We start from the raw sequence: 18,345 nt of genomic DNA, 5'->3' as shown, positions 1-18,345 counted from the left end.
CAAGGGGATAATCACCACCTTATCCCTGCTAGAAAAATTCCTGTATATCATTGACAAGACACCATGAGCTACTCTTGCAGACCGTCTGCACTGCTCAGAAAGCTTTATATCTGCCTGCACAATTACCCCCAGGTCCTTATCATTCTCTACCACTGTCAGTGTAGTACCACAGAGTTGATACATTACTCTGGGGTTACTGCTTCCCATATGTAGTACTTTACATTTGTCAATGTTAAACTTCATTTGCCACCTCTCAGCCCATCTGCTCAACTTTTCTAGATCCTGTTGCAGCAGCATACTGTCATTATGAACTCTGCCAAACTTCATATCGTCCGCAAACTTGGACATTAAGCCTGATATACCATCATCAGTATCATTTATAAATACAGAAAACAACAATGGACCCAACACTGAACCCTGAGGGACTCCATTAATAACATTACTCCATGAGGAGCAGTGTCCATTGATTAACACTCCCTGTCTTCTCCCACTCAAACTTCCTTTTATCCATAGCAGAAATTTGCCTCCAGTGCCACGCTGCTCCAATTTTTGCCGCAGTCTTCCATGTGCAACAGTATCAAAAACCTTTCTAAGTTCCAAATATATGATATCAAAATTATTCTTTGCATCCAGTTCCTTTGTAACTACATCATAGTATCCAATCAAATTGGTCAGACAAGACTTCCCTTTAAACCCATGCTGTGTCCGAGCTATAACTGAAGTCTTGTCTAGATGATCCTGCAATGCTTCTTTAATCAGTGCCTCCATTAATTTCTCTGGAACAGAATTTAAACTAACAGGTCTATAATTACTTGTGTTGCCCTTTGTTCTCCTTTGTGAATTGGAGTCACATTTGCACATCTCCAGTCCATGGGTACCTCCCCTGAGTCCAAGGAAGCTCTCATAATTATGGCTAAGGGTTTGCTTGCTTTAATATAACTGGATAGATCCCATCCACCTCAGGTACCTTTCTTACGTTTATCTTCAACAATTTCTCCTCCACTTTTCTCAGTTATTACAAAATCATATAGCTCACTGCCAGAGTTTAGTTTTTTTTTTTTTTTTTTTTTTTCTGGTAGTAGTTGGCGCATAGGCTTCTGTGGCCATAATGCACCTCCAAGGTTTTTGCAGTACTTTGATCCAAGCCTGAGGCAGGAATCGAACCCGCGACTTTTGGGTTGCCAGGCAGGCACTTTACCTACCCGGCTAGCTCGGTCGGCACCAGAGTTTAGTTCACCTCTGGCATTCCCTTCCCTGAATAACTCCTCATGTGTGAATGTAGATGCAAAATACTCATTTAGTTTGTTAGCCACCTGAGCAGGATCATCAACAGTTGAACCATCGTTATCCAATCTGATTCATCCCTTTCCTTCTAGAGTTTACATAGGTAAAGAACTTTTTGCAGTTTTTCTTTGCATCCTTTGCCAAAGATTTCTCATAATCTGCCTTTGCTTGCCTAACCTCCTTTGTGACTTGGTTACAGATCAGCTTATATCTATCCTAGGCTTCCATGTCACCCATTAATTTATATGTATCCCATGCATTTTTCTTCTGTGCCACGTCTCATTAGTTCATCTGACATCCATTTAGGCCTAAACCTTGAACAATATTTCTTAGTTGGTATGTAAAGCCTAGTAGCTCCCAAGATTAATTCTTTGAATGCTTGCCATTTTGAATTTGCTGTTGGTAATATCATCAGTTGGTCCTACTGTATAGAATTTAAATAATGTCTCAGACCTCCGTAGTCGCCTTTACGAAAGCAAAAACCCTTCCCTTTACCCTTGATGATAGTTACTTCTTTTAGTAAATCCGTGCCTGATTGAGCAAAACTGTGCCTGATTGAAGTATTTAAGGCAGTAAATGGATTGAGTAAACTTAATGATGATGGTATCCTTACCCTTCCTTAGCCAGTACACCCAATGGAACATGAATTAAAAAAAGGATGGTTGCAAGATAGTGTGGATATTTACTTTTCAACCAGAGTGCAATCGATTGCTGGAGCAGACTATCATCTGGTGTTGTGAAAGTGAACCGTTTGAATAAATTTAAGAAAGGATGGACAGATCAGTTGCGTGGTGATGTCTTATAAGCTTGCTTCTTTGCATTATTTGCAGCCCCTACCACTATTAATAATAATAATAATGTTATGATTAATGTAGTGACATACTAGTTGGTGCAAGAGCATCATGTTTGTATGCAGCAAACTCTAAAATAGCTGAAGATGGCATCATTTAAGTATATCTCATTGTGAATACGTTGACGAGTTGCCATGATATTGCACTACCTCAAATAAGTAATGCTTCACCAATGGAGAAGACTATCATTACTTATTCTCAGTGGATTGGTAACCACCACCCAGATGGCACTATTTCAAGGCTATTTGGACTTTCCTTAGTGGCTGGGTAAATACTCTGGTGATGCACTGATGACAATTCAGTTATGAAGTGTAACTCCACATTATGGGAGATGCCTGATGGTGTATGAAATGAATCAGACTGAACTCATTTTAGGGCTTATGCCTTGGGCTTTGTGAAAGTTTAACTGGTGTTCAAGTTAGTGCAAGAGCATCATGTTAGTACTCAGCAAACTCTAAAATAACTGAAGATGGCATCATTTAAGATATACTTAAATGATGCAGTCTTCAGCTACAATTTGCAGAACTGAAGCCTTTCTTGGTAAGACCACTCTTTTCTTCCCTTCACCAATCTGGTTGCCATTCTTTGCACCCATTCCAGCAGATATACATCCTTCCTAAATTGAACTTTCCAGACCTGTATGCAGTACTCAAGGTGCAGCCTTTTACAATGGGATAATCACCTCCTTATTCTTGCTAACAAAGTTCCTGTATATAATTGACAAAAACCCTTGATTGTTCTGGTGCCCTTCCTGCTTTGCCCAGATAATGTCATATCTGACTGCACTATTAGTTCCCTTATCTTCTCTTATCCTTTTCTGAATGCCATAAATAAGTAGAAGTTGATGTAACTTTGTGTGTCTCTGAAATGAAAAGAATTATAGGAACAATGTTAAGCTTCTCTCAAATTTCAACACAGTCTTATTATAGTTGTGTTGCCTCATACTCTGTATCATTAAGTGTACACTTGTATTATTATTAACTCTTTTCCCCAATATTTTTGTATGTTGCATATAAAATGTTTACCTGTACTGTCGAAAGCTACGAAATTATGTGATGCTTATGTTTCTTCTGTGATTAATTTGCTATTTTTTTCCTTCCTTTTTTTAGCCCTATCATGTAAACTTGTGTAGTCTGTGTGTTGTCCAGAATTGATTTGTATCTTGATTACTGACCAATAAACTGATATTATGTATATATATATAAAAAAAAAAAAAAACTTTTATAGGCTTGATAAATTACGTCACCATCTGATGCCCCTGTATAGCTTTGATCCTGCTGAAGAGGGAGAAGACTGGGAAGCTGAACTCCTAGAGGAAGGAACTTACCATCGGCCCAGTAGGAGGGAAAAGGTAAATGTATAATTGTATAACTGTTATAATTATTAATTCCCTGCCATGAAACCAAGTACTCATATCAAGAATTGACTAATCTAAGATATTTGTGTTTGCAGTGTGCCTAATGTTGTGGTCGTTGCTACTATTAAATGAAGACACCACTCTGTTTTTTGCTGAAGGATTTATTGGAATTGAGAAATTATATGGCCTTATGTTAGGAATGTATTCTTCTATCCATTTGTTGGAGATAAGAATTAAAATTAACTCATTAGATTAACATATGAAATTAAATCATACAATAAAAATTTTAATAATTTAGTTTGTGAACATAAACACACATGATATGTCTACTAAGCATACATATAAAAGTGAACTGCCTACTGTTCTGATAACTGACCTGATTCATTCTTTGTATGCTAGTTACCTGGACATTCAGCTGTTTAACTTTTGTATTTATGTTTAATGGACACATATGTTATGTACACAGATTTGCTATGGTTTCTATGTAAAATTTTATTGTAAGTTTTAATAGACACTTTTTTGTTTCCTTGGAATTTCTTGGTACATTGATTACTTTAATTACATTATCCATAATGTTTTTATTGTGCATTATATCTTCAGAAGTGTGTTCACTGACTGATTGGTGTGTTGTTTTAACTGCAATAACTCATGGGAGGAAACTACAGGTGTCCTCCATCCTAGATCAGCTAACTACATCCCCGATAAAAGAGGACTTTAAGAATTCGTCCCGTCTCCAATGGGTTTTAAATTCATACACTTCTTCAAACAAGTGACAAATGGTGAATCCACAACAGTCACAGAGGATTTAAAAGCCAGTGAATGATTAGTTTAATTTGTTAATTTAATGAGTTAATTTTATTATTTGCATTCGTACTTCAGGCCCTTCAGTCCAGTGGTATTAAAAATCTGTAACTTGAACTTTATGAATTATAAATTTACATAAATCCTTCAGTCCAAAATGCGAAGTGATTTATTCATTGATTAATGCCTGCTTTGCGCCTCCGTAGCCAGGTGGGCAGGAGCAGCAGTGCATAGCACACATTTCTTGATTAGACTGAGGTTCGAGCCCGTGACCACCAAATACGGAGGATGCAGAAAGGTCAGGGAATGACCACCGCATATCCCCGGAGCAATATGGCCTTAGTTGCTAATGCTCCTAAAAACCAAATATCAACAACAATGCCTGCTTAATAATAGGTGCACTTCATTTAATAATATACACTAATTTTTCTTTTGTAATTAAGCAATTACACAATTTATTGTAATTAAGCAATTTAATTACAATAAAATTTGTTACATTACTGAGAAGTTTTGCATGCTTATACAATATATTTTGGTATTTTTCACCTTATATTTTATCTCTATAGTGTTTGTCATGTCTTTAAAGGCATACTTATGAGGGGCATTGGAAAAGTTTGTGGCCTGAGTATGAAAGGGTAGTGATACAGTGCAAAAAATTTCTGTACTTACTGTATAACACTTCAAATAGTAATCCACAAAGTTTCTTGCAGTTTCAATGTCTTTTTATAATTACAGAGAGAACTACTATGCTGTTGGATATGAGTTCATCATGGGGAGTGTTCAAGAGATTTGTTCTGGAAGTCACAGAAGCATTTGTTTGAGTGGAGAAGTTTCACTAAAGAAGGATTCCAAAATGGATGACAAGAGAGTTTCAAGATCTAATTGAGCCTGAGAAAAAGACATGGGACAGTTACAGACTATTGTATGACATTGATTAATATGAGTATTATAAGCATATAATAAAACTGCTGTTAGTATATGATGGCAAAAGTTGATTATAAAAATCACTAACGAAGAGTGCTAAGAATGAAGGAAAGGCATTTTACTCATATGTAAATACAAAAAAAGAAAGAGAGTGAATCAGATAGGCCCTTATTTGATTGAATTAAGAATCATAGGAAGTTTAGCATGAGTTGAAAGAGTGACAAGGAATCAATTTGCTATAAAATAATGGATATAACACTCTCAAAGAAGTTTCTGTTAGATAAGTTTCTGAAGCTGAATAAAAGTAGTGCCCCAAGTTGGGCAGTATACATAATGTTATTCTAAGAAAATTTCTCCATGTTTCATCCGCTCATGGGATGGTTAATGAGATCATCATTACATTATGGGGGCCTTATATCCTTTAGATTGGAGAAGTGCTACTGTCTCCACAATCTACAAAGAGGTGGTTGGTAAGGTCATGGAGTTTGTGGTTAAGGATACAATATACAAGGTGTCTCAAAAATACATGGCATAACTTCAGGAATGAGTTCCTCGTATGTAGACGATAAAAATATTTTATATCAACATAGTTCCAGAAATGCTTGGTTTCCGAGTTTTGAAGGTCTGTCTATGACACTTAACTGTTCACATCACCTTATAGTAATTGTTCAAAATGTCCACCTTCTGCCTGAATACAGGCCTCACATTGACATCTCATGGACTCGCGAAGACAATGCCAAATTCCTGGCATGTTTCGTATTGTCTCACAACCTGCCATAATTCGATTGCGGAGGGTTTACACATCGGCTACCGGAGTCGAATACACCAATGACTTTAAATGGCCCCACAAGAAGAAATCTAGTGGGTTTAAATCAGGGAGTGTGGAGGCCAGGCAGTTGGTCCACCTCTACCTATCCACCGACCAGGAAACCTTCGATTCAGGTAATTGCAGGCTAGATGGCTGAAATGTGCGGGAGTGCCATCGTGCATGAAGTGTGCTTGTTCGATGAATGATCAGTGGCGTGTTGTCCAAGAAATCAGGCATGTTGTTTTCCAGAAAGTTTCTCTACGCCTGCTCAGTGAGTTTGTTTGGAAGTACATGGGGCCCAAATAACTTATCACCAAAAACACCTGCCCAGATGTTGAGGCTGAACCGCTGTTGGTGATGTGATGGAAGAATTGCATATGGGTTTTCCTCAGCCCATACATGCTGATTGTGAAAGTTTTGGATTCCGTCTCGTGTGAACTGCTTCATCTGTGAATATCACTAAGGCAGGAAAGCGAGGAGTTTTACCACACTGCTGCAAGAACCACTGGCAGAACATTACTCGCGCAGGGTAATCTGATGATGACAAGGCCTGTACCCGTTGCAGATTGTAAGGATACAGTTGGTGTTTTCGCAACACTCTTCAAATAGTCGAACGTTGAACAGCCAGTTGCATTGCTATTCTGCGTATGCTGATTCCAGGAGTGACATGCACAACATCCAAAATCTCCTCCTCTACTTCAGGAGTCGTAGATCTTGGTCGTCCTCTGTCGGCAGCACGAGGTGTAAAGGTCCCATGTTCACAAAAGCGGTGATGGATACCTTCAAATGTTTTCCTGTCTGGACATCTTCGTTCTGGGAACCTTTCGTGGTACAAACGACGAGCCTCCAGAGCATTGCCGTCCGCCAAACCGTACATAAAGTGCATATCCGCTTGCTCCTGATTTGAGTACATGGTCGGAATGGAAAACCACCAGATTCTGTCAGTACCTTGTGATGAAGGAAATCACCTGCGGGAGATAAGACATTCCGGTTAATAACTTGGGAACCAAGCATTTCCGGAACTATGTTGATATAAAATATTTTTATTGTCTCTACATATGAGGAACTCATTCCTGAAGTTATGCCGTATATTTTTGAGACATCCTGTATACAATAGTTCTATATCAGTCATGGCATGGGTTTGTGAAGGAGAAATCTTGAGTGATCAGTATAGTCAATTATTACAAGCTGAATGTAAAAAACAAATTTTACATTATATACCTTGACTTCAGTAAAACCTTTGCTATGGTTTTATATGAAAGATATCAATTGAACAAAGTTGGATTAGTGGTAAGATCCTTTGTTATATCAGAAGTTGACAAGATAGAAGACATATGATAGTTATAAATTGTCATAAATGGAAGAGATTTCTGCAGATATTTTGGATACTGCATCTCTGCCCACCAAAAAAAAAAAAAAAAATATATATATATATATATATATATATATATATATATATATATATATATAGAAAATATAAGGAATTCAAAGTAGGGGATCTAAAATAAAAAATAATTTTGGTGATCTGAACGAGAAGTTTCAATATTTTAGTCTAGGAAGAATTATTGCATTAGATAAAATCATTGTTGATTTTGCTATTGAATTTCATTCATATGTTATAACTTTCAAAAGTCAAAAAAGTGGGCTATTGTGAATTTATTTAACTAACTAGAAACAGGTTTCATGGCAGTTGTTATGCGATATTTTGGAAAACCTGCTACTGACTTTATAAAACCAGACAACTTTCACCTGAAGGATTATGTTTCATCTCATTCAAAAACTGCTTCACAGAATTGAAGATACTTGTGAAGCAGTTTTTGGATGAGATCACAGCAGAAGTTATTTTTCTGGGATTGAGAATTCTCAATTGCAAGCAGTTTCAACTTGATGAAGGAGGCAGATTCATCTCAAAAGAACCTTCATCCTAAGCAATTTTGAAAGAAGGCACTTGTTCATCTTGTAGGAGATACCCATTCTTTCAGGAAATAGGATATCAAGTTCAGATGCAGAAGACAGATTGAATTCCATCCTCATTTTGTAGTGATAAATGAGAAACCAAATAAGAAGAAAGGCTGTGCAGTATGTAGTGACAGAAATTTTAGAAGTGGGAGGAAAGAAACAGTTTGGTATTGTGAGGCTTGCTCCTGATGGCAGGACTTTGAAAGTTTCAGAAAATGCCACACACTAAAATCATATAAATAATTACCATTAAATAAAATGTTTTATCATGCAGTTTTGCCTATTAGCAAATCCAAAAATAAATAATTTGTTGAACATTACATTTTGAGTAGTCATTGTTTTGGATTTTAAAGATGGCTTGCAAGAAGGCATTGGAAATAATTCTGGACTTCAAAGAGTAAAGAAAGTATAACCCTTGAAAAAATAGTTTTGTAGAACATTTAAAGAACATAAATCGGAGAAGATATCTTCAAGACAAACAAACCTTGATTTTCATAAACTTGAGTTTCTGTAAGGTTTGAAGTGGGAAAAAGCTGGTCATAAGCAGGGGGTAGAGGTTGCACATGCATTAAGTGGTGTTCTTTTTTGCAATTCCCGTCTTGCAAGTTTTGTATGTTGTGTGCATGTAGTAAGAATTTTATATACTTAAGTTCCTTTACGAGTGGCAACTGTGTTTAGCAAATATTCGGTAAAAGAAAGGTGAAGGTGTGTAAAAAAAAAATGAAGAACAGTTCCACTTCAGTAAACATAATTAAAAGATATGGAAAAGGTGACAGTTTTTCTATAATAGCAACCAGTTTGAACATGGCAGTGTCAGCAGTTAACCCTGCTGTTAAGGGCAAATATCAAATAACGGAGCATGTTAAAGGATCTGGATGCATGAAATCAGTGGTAATTATAAAGAAAACCAGAGGAATTAAGTGAAATGAAGATATAGATATATGTGTATGTATAATTTGTAAGAAATAAATATTTCTTGGGTAGAAGTGTGCAAAGCTCCAAACCACAATATTAGTGAGATATAGAGGTAAAAGTTCACATTTTTTGACTTATATGAAAACTAAACTTATTCAAGATCTTCAAGGACTGCCAGTATTGTGAATCAATTTTTTAAAGCAAGTAATCTGTTTTGATGTAATTTTTTTACGTTTATATCAGTAACTTAACTATGAAAAAGTGGGCCCCAATGCAAAGTTTAATAGTAATACTATATTCAATAATAATTACCCCCAATAAATGAGACCCTATTTGACTTTGGCCCCTACAGTGACATCCTTAATTGCCCTGGAAGCAGCAGCTATGCTAATACCATTTCACCTCTATTCACTGCAGTTTCACTTGTGCTGTGCAGATAGCTAACAATAAACATGCTTTGTGAAAATTATTGTTCATAGACATAGTAAATTTTATCATAAAAATAATTAAAAAACTTGCATTTTTACTCAATTAAATTTTCAAGGCCACAACTTTTGTCCATTAATACTCCCACCTCTGTTACAACTGGGTAGTTCTGTTTCATCCTCAGCTAAAGACAGAGCTGACTTATTTGCATCTCCTATTTTTCTGCTAACTCTTGTATAGATGATCTTGATAAACCACTTCCTATCATACTGGTACACTGCTCATTGTCTTCTGTCATCTTCCAGCAGAAGGACATTACATGAATTCCAAAACAATCTTGATTACAAAGCTTTGGGTCCAGACAGTATTTCTCCACTTGTTCTCAAAACCTGTGCTCCTGAGTTCCTGTTCTTTGTTGCTTTTTACATTTTCTTTTTGTACTGCTGTTTTTCCTTCTTGGAAATTTGCTCATATCCAGCCAGTTCCTGAAAAGGATGACAAATCCCTCTCTTTCAATTATTGCACCATTGAACTTACCTCTGCTGCTTACAAAGTAATGGAGAAATGAAATTTTTTTTTTTTGTTCTTTTTGTGACTGATACTGTATAAGCTTGCTTTCTTGCATCATTTTCCACTACTAATACTAAATTCATCAACTGCCAACTCTCTATCTTGGAATCTTCTATTTACCAATATGGATTCCATCAATATCAATTTACTGATGATATATTAGCTTATGTTACTCAGCTTTGGACAATTTGGTGAAATCCAAGCTGCTGTTCATGACACTTCTGAGGCATATGGTCCTGTTTGACAATAAAGGTCTTCTAAATAAGCTCCCATCTTATTGCCTGCCACTGTTTTTGTAATTGGAAATCCAGTTTTTTGCCTCTGAGTGTTCAGTGCCAGTGATGGTAAATGGCACTTTCTTCTAATTTCTCCACTAATGCCAGTATACCCCAAGATTCAGTTTTTTTCCTTTGCTGTTTCCTTCATTTATATTAACAACCATCTTCCTCTGACTAGGAATCCCACTCAGAGTTTTGCTGAAGATAGCAAAACTACTTTCCACCTTCCAGTTTTGAGAAACCTTGTCCTGCACAAACAACCTCAACTTCTCGAATATCCACCATCAGTTAAACACTGATATCCAGGTATTTTTCTAATGGGATGAAGAAAATTTAGTTAACTTTAATCCTCTTAAAACTCAGTCTTTGTTTTATTTCTTGCAAAATGGTCTGCTGCTCCAATGCTTATGTTTGATGACATTTAGATTTCTAGAAAAGATCACATATCTCTATTACACTGCCTTTTAATTTCTCTTGTGCTTAAGCACATCACAAATATTGCTTTCTCTGCATAAAATAAAAATGGATTTTCTTTTTTTGCTCTCTGCTTTACTTTTCTTATAAACAACTTGGAATTTGTTCTCACATCTCGAGTTGTGCCCAAAACTTCTCATATTTGACTCAATTCAAAAAAGGGAAGCCATTTTAATTAATGATCTGTCTCGTAGACCACCAATATCTGCTGTATGCCTTTTCTGTAGATACTTCCATTGGCACTGTTTTTCTGAATTGGCATCTGTAATCCCCCTACTCTCTTCCAAATAAGTTTAAAATATTCTGCAAACAGTCAGCATCCATTCACATTATACCAGTCAGCAACTCCAAACTAACAGAACTAACTTTTTTTCTTCATCATTTACCTCCTCTTCTTTTATACTTCTGTTTTCTGGAAGAACCTTTCTTTGATGTATTTCCCAAAAATTATATTATACAAAAATTGAAGTAATATCAACATTGTCTTCTGTGCTTTTTCAGATTTCAACCCATGCATGGTACTAAGTATTATAGGTTTTAATAGCTTTCATGTGTGAATTTTTACTATAATCATTGTTAGATACACATTTTAAGTATATTTCAAAATATATTTTCTTTAAAAATTTGAATTCTCTGTTATTTCAGTTAACTAATATTTGTGAAATATGTAGGCATTTTGAATATAAAGCCTTAAAATGGCTTTGTGATTTTATTCATTTATTATTCATTTTGTAAATATGTTGGTTTAGTGTATTTGATTTAATTTAATTTGTGCTTCTCTTGTTATATGTTGTTATATAGTTATTCGGCATGTTGAGTAAAAGGGTGTAAAATGTTAAAGTATGTTGGTAGGGTATGTGTTGTTTGTATGAAGCACTTTTTAGGTATATATATATATATATATATGTATATATGTTCAACTTATTGTGGAATGTTTCCGATTAATGCTGTTTGACTATAGGTATTAGTGTGCTTTACAGATCAGGTGATCCGGATCCAACATGATTAACTTTATACATCCGTAAACCACACTAATACCTTTAGTCAAACACCATTAATCGGAAACATTCCACAGTAAGTTGAACATATAGATAATTACAGGCACGTATAATGTCCAATTGGCATATATACAATGGCATTAATGTTGCACAAATGATTTCATAAAAGAAATATGTTAAAATCTAACAAGAATAGCATTAAGCATAAGTAATACTATGATAATATCCAACATGATTAACTTTATACATACTATATATATATATAGTTATTATAGTAAAAGTATAATATGTATTATATAGATGCTGAATATGTATCTAAACATAACAGTGTACAGTGGGTCTTAATGCCAAAATAACTTATAAAGACTAAGATAGCGTGTGTAGGTCTACTACAATGCCATACCCTGGATATAAACATATAATTAGTGATAATATATAAATATAGGCACCAGTTTCCGAAACACGTGAAATATCACATAACTATTTTTTTTATATACATATATATAAATGTAATATTATGTTACAATAAAAAGAAATGGAAGCATGCCTGTAGTGTGGCAATCAGTAGAGCGAAGAATTTAACATGCGAAAGTAAGGTTAGAGTAATGTTGGGGAAACATTATTTAGAAAAAATAGTTCCTAATTAAATGAAAATTTAGTGGTGCCCCCTTTTGCTAAGACACCAGTTTCCGAAACACATGAAAATATCACATAACTATTTTAGAACACATTAAATGCAAAGTTTGTAAACACGTGGAATATCACATATGTAAATGTAACCTGCCAACAGTACAGATATTCAGTCTAAATAGCGAAGGAAGGTTAAAATAGAGAAAGGAGTAGAACAACCTATAAAAACATATTGAATGGGAAAGACTGATCGTTATGCCCCAACTCGTCATGGACCATCATCATCATCAGCCATTTTCAATTCACTGCAGGATGAAGGCCTCTCCAGCAACTTTCCAGTTCCTTCTGTTTTGTGCAATGGCCATTCATTTACTACCCACACTCATGAATTTCATCTGTCCATCTCCGTCGTTGTCTTCCAGGTTTTCTTCTAGCTCCTCTTGGGTACCATTCTGTTATTTTCTTAGTCCATCTGTCATCGTGTCTTCGAGCTATGTGTCCTGCCCAAGACCATTTTAGTTCTTTAGTTTTGATAAGAATGTCCTTTACTTGAGTTTGCTGCCTAATCCATGTGTTTCTCTTCTTATCTAATAGTCCAATTCCCAATATAATTCGTTCCATTCTTTGCTGTGTAGTTCTCAGCTTCTCTTCCACTCTTTTGGTAAGTGCCCAAGTTTCACTTCCATAAGTCATGGTGGGGAGTATACATTGGTTCATTATTTTACATTTCAGACAAATTGGGATATTGCTCCACAGTATGTGACTATATTTCCTGAATGCTGTCCATCCAAAATTTATTCTTCTCTTGACTTAAAGCCATTTATCATTATTACAGCTAATGACTTGTCTCAGATAAGTATATGACCCCACCTTTTCAATTACTGCTCCTTCAATCATTATATCCCTTTCTGTGGCATACTTGTTCATCATTACTTTTGTTTTACCATATTCATTTTTAGTCCAAAATCCTTACTAACTCTGAACTCTGCATAACTGATTAAGATTTTCCTCTAATTCTTTGGGATCGTGGCTTATGACCACAATGTCATCTACAAATCGTAAAGGTTCAGGTACTCTCCGTTCACATTGACTCCTTTCTGCCACCAGCCTAATCTTCTGAAAGCTTCCTCAAGGGCAGCAGTAAACAACTTCAGAGATAGTGTCTCCTTGTCAAATTCCTTTCTCAATTTTAAATTTGCTACTATCTTTGTCTAGTCTAATAAAGGAGGTAGCATTTTCATATATTTTCTGTAAAATCATAATATATGGAGTATCTGTGCCTTGTCTTTCCAGTGCCTGAAACATTGCTTTTTCGTAATCCACAAATTCCAGGCATAATGGTGTTTTATATTCATTTGCTTTCTCCATTAGCTGTGATATTACGTGAAGGTGATCTTTAGTTGAGAATCCTGTCCTAAAGCCAGCTTGCTCTTTCGGTTGATTCTCATCAAGTATTCTTTCTAATCTGTTAGTAATGACCCTTGTGAACAACTTGTAGATGTGGGATAACAAGATAATTGGTCTATAATTTCCAATTTCTGATTTATCTCCTTTCTTATGCAGCAAAACTATGACTGCATTATTCCACTCCTTAGGCGTCACGCCTTTTCTAATGCATTTTGTGAAGAGTCTTACCAGTTTTTGTGTCGTGTCTCTTCCTCCAAATTTTAACAACTCTACAGTAACTTCATCTTCCCCTGGGGCTTCCTGATTCTTCATTTTCTTCAGCGCATGTTCTACCTCATCAGGAAGGATATCAGGTATGTTGTGTTAGTATAGCATAGTATAGCAGACATCAGTGGTTGCAAAAATGCAAAAACCACAACATGTTGCTTGAATATAAATGTAATATCATGTTGCAATAAAAAGAAATGGAAACATGCCAGTAGCGTGGCAAATAGAGCAAAGAATTTAACATGCGAAAGTAAGGTTAGAGTAATATTGGGGAAATATTATTTAGAAAAAATAGTCCTAATTAAATGAAAATTTAGCAGCACCCCCCCCCCTTTTGCTTAGGCACCAGTTTCCGAAACACGTGAAATATCACATAACTAGTTTAGAACACATTAAATGCAAATTTTTGAAACTCGTGAAATATCACATATGTAAATGTAACCTGTCAACAGTACAGAAATTAAGTTTAATAGCGAAGGAAGATTAAAATAGAGAAAGGAGTAGAGCAACCTATAAAAACAAATTGAATAGGAAAAACTGACCATTATGCCCCAACTCGTCAGTGGACCACGAGGCCATAATAGTCAGGGAACCACTAAATTTCGAATGCTACACGAATCCATAACCACAACAGAATGATACAATGATCAAACTACCGCTGCAATAGATTTATACAACGGTGGTCCATATGTAGTGGAAAAATAACTGGACAGACAAAGCAACTGCCTGAAATATATATATATGGGAATAAATTAGGCTATAGAGGGCAGCATGGAGGCAGCGTTAGCAATTCATCCCACTACTACCATATAGATATAGTAGTAGTGGCATGTGATGCAAGAAAGCAAGTGTATGAGCTTATGCAGCATCAGCCAAAAAAAAAAAAAAAAAATCACACCATTCCTCCAAATGCCTGTCCAGTTCCTCCTTCAATTTATTTAACCTATCAACTTTCACAACGACAGATGGAAGTTTGTTCCGGCAATTAACCACCCACTGGCTAAAGGCAAATTTCCGCACATCTATTCTATCTGTCTTTTCTTAATTTGAATTTATGCCCCCTTAGGTTCGTAATCTGAACAAGTGGAAGGATCCCATCAGAATTCAGCATGCTCAACCCATTCAAGGACTTATACACCTCAATCAGATCACCGTGCAGGTGCCTAGTTTCCAGCCACTGCAATTTGCAGAACTTAAGCCTCTCTTGGTAAGAGGATCCCTTCATTCCCCTCACCAATCTTGTTGCCTTTCTCTATACATGCTCAAGCAAATCTACATCCTTCCTAAAATGAGGCCTCCAGACTTGTATGCAGTACTCAAGGCGTGGCCTGACCATTGCGTTATACAAAGGGACAATCACCTCCTTTTCCCTGCTAGCAAAATTCCTATATATCATTGACAAAATCCCATGACCTGCCCTGGCAGCCTGTCTGCATTGCTCAGAAAACTTCATATCTGCCTGCACAATTACTCCCATGTTTTTCATTTTCTACCACCTTAAGTGTAGTACCACATAGTTGGTACGTTTCTCTGGGGTTACTTCTACCCATATGCCCTACTTTGCATTTGTCAAGGTTAAACTTCAGTTGCCACTTCTTAGCCCATCTGCCCAAAATTATCTAGATCCTGTTGCAGTAGCACACTGCCATTACTGTCATTAACAACCCTGCCAACCTTTGTATCATCTGCAAACTTCGACACTAAGCCTGATATACCTTCATCAATATCATTGATAAATGAACAAAACAACAGAGGACCCAACACCGAACCCTGTGGGACTCCACTAATAACATTAGTCCACGAAGAGCAGCACCCATTGATTACCACCGTCTGTCTTCTCTCACTCAACCATCCTTTTATCCATTGTAGCAAATTACCATTAATACCATTTTGCTCCAATTTGTACAATAGTCTTCCATGTGCAACAGTGTCAAAAGCTTTCCTGAAATCCAAATATATGATAACAAAATTATTTTTTGCATCCAGTTCCTTTGTAACCACATCATAATATTCTATCAAATATGTCAGATAAGACTTTCCCTTAACAAACCCATGCTGTGTCTGAATTATTGCTGCAGTCTTGTCTAGATGATCCTGCAATGCATCTTTAACCAGTGACTCCATTATCCTCCATTATTGGGGATACATTTGCACATCTCCAGTCCGTGGGGACCTCCCCTGAATCCAAGGATGCTCTCATAATTATGGCTAAGGGTTTGCTTACTTCCTTTGCCACCTCCTTTAATATAACTGGATAGATCCCATCCACCCCAGGTGCCTTTCTTATTTTTAACTTCAACAATTTCTCCTTCACTTTGCTCTCAGTTATTACAAAATCATTAAGCACCCACCCTGCTACAATTTGATAACCTTCTGCCATTTTCAAATCTTAACTCCTCATGTGTGAATGTAGATGCAAAATACTCATTCAGTTTGTTTGCTATCTGAGCAGGATCATCAACAGTCGAATCATCGATATCAAGTGGACCAATCAGATTCATCCCCTTCCTTTTAGAGTTTATATAAGTAAAGAAATCCTTGCTGTTTTTCTTAGCATCTTTTGCCAAAGATTTCTCATAATCTGCCTTTGCCTGCCTAATCTCCTTTGTGACCTGATTACAGACTAGCTTATATCTGCCATAGGCTTCTGAGTCACTTGATAATTTATATGCATCCCATGCATTTTTCTTCTCTGTCACGAGTCTCATTAGTTCATTTGATAACCATTTAGTCCGAAACCTTGAACAATATTTCTTAATAGGTATGAAACGTTTAGTAGCATCCACAATGAATTCCTTTAATGCTTCCCACTTAGAATTTACTGTTGGTAACATCGTCAGTTGATCCCACTGTACAGAATTTAAAAACTGTGATACCACTGTACTCACCTTTCCTGAAGCAAAAACCCTTTCCTTCACCCCTGATGGTAATTATATCTTTAAGTAAATCCCACATCAGTACACTGTGATCACTGCCACCTACTGGTTCCTTTATCTGCAAATTCTTAATACAAGAATGATCACTGCTCATAACCAGATCAAGAGTATTACCCTCTCTGGTTTCCTCTCGAACATGCTGCTGCAAAAAACAATCATCCAATAAATCCACAAAAGTCTTACTAGTGTGTGAGTGACCAATCCACAAGTTCCAGTCAATATCTGGGAAGTTAAAATCCCCCATTATAAGACATTCTGGTTTACTAGCCCTCTCTATTTCTCTGTACAATTGTTCATTGTACTCATTCGAGTCATTAGGCCTATAACACACTCCTACTCTCTATTTTGCTTTCCCAGTATTTATGTCACACCAAACTGACTCAACACTGCCCTGTCCAGCCATGTCGATTGGCTGTACTTCCTTCGATTTTGTTTTGTGTTTCCTAACTAATTGCATAACCCCCTTCTCCTTTCCTATTCTGTTTATCCCTCCTGTACACATTGTACTCCCCAAATTCCAGTTCTGCATTCCTTATATCTATGTGACACCACGTCTCTGCTATCCCAATAATATCTGCCTTTGATGTCTTGACCAACACTTCAAATTTATTTTCTATACTTCCAGCATTGGTATATATGCAAGTATACATGTACCTATCCTTATTATTAGTTACCTAACAAATCCCATATACCCACCTGTTTCACGATGACTGCTATCAGTCCCTGAAACCCCCAGCACCCCTCGCTCCAGGTCGCTACTTATTCTAATAGAAGTTTTGCAAGAATCACCTTCAACTCTGCCTGCGGCTACTTTTAACCTTTTAGTCTGTGAATCCCCCCAAGCTAGCAGTTTGCTGACCCACCTAACACTGCCTCGATAGCATCAGCAAATATTCTTGCACCCTTTCTATTTAAGTGTATCCCATCCCTGTAGAAGCAGTCTCTCCTGTTTTTTTTTTTTTTTTTGTTTTTTTTATGTGAACCCCAATCACGAGAGGTATTAGAACCTATAGTACTTAATACCGTGTTTGGGTTGGAGGTTGAGAAGACGAAAGAAGATATTTGTTGACATTGGACATGAACTTCTGTAGATTGTAATTTTCAGGAAATACGTATGAAGGAAGGTTGTTCCAGAAAACGGCAGTTGAATGAATAAATGAGGAAGATGAAAAGTTGGTTCTGTGGGTTTGAAGTTGGACAGTAAATGTATGTTGGCTGGTGGCGTCACGTGTTCGGACTGTTTTGAAAGAGAGAGCAGGAATTATAGAAGCCAAAATAGAAGAGGCATGCAGCAGAAACAGTACGTTTATGAGAAAGCAAGTGGAGAGACTCTGTTAGAGATGAATCATTAATTAACCTAACTGCCCTCTTCTGAATGGAATCAAGAAGCCTGAGAGAGGTTTTGGGGGCACCACCCCAGATGTGGGAACAATATTCCATGGTAGGGTGGATTTGCGATT

The 18,345-nt window shown here is 36.5% G+C and overlaps 1 protein-coding gene across 2 annotated transcripts in view; it reads left to right on the top strand.

Moving 5' to 3' along the window:
* Positions 1-18,345, top strand: part of LOC150090429 (uncharacterized protein C3orf18 homolog) — an 81,855-nt gene that overhangs the window by 42,702 nt on the left and 20,808 nt on the right. For both annotated transcript variants that reach the window (XM_090369125.1, XM_090369124.1), the window contains exon 4: positions 3,363-3,486. In XM_090369125.1, the coding sequence (XP_090225251.1) occupies positions 3,363-3,486 (124 nt within the window). The remainder of the gene's footprint in view (positions 1-3,362; positions 3,487-18,345) is intronic.

Source organism: Mastigoproctus giganteus, chromosome 2 (assembly GCF_048544385.1).
Source record: "Mastigoproctus giganteus isolate SK-2022 chromosome 2, ASM4854438v1, whole genome shotgun sequence".
Lineage (NCBI taxonomy): Eukaryota > Metazoa > Arthropoda > Arachnida > Uropygi > Thelyphonidae > Mastigoproctus > Mastigoproctus giganteus.
The sequence above is the reverse complement of the archived record's forward strand: the minus strand, read 5'-3'. Positions and strand labels throughout refer to the sequence as shown.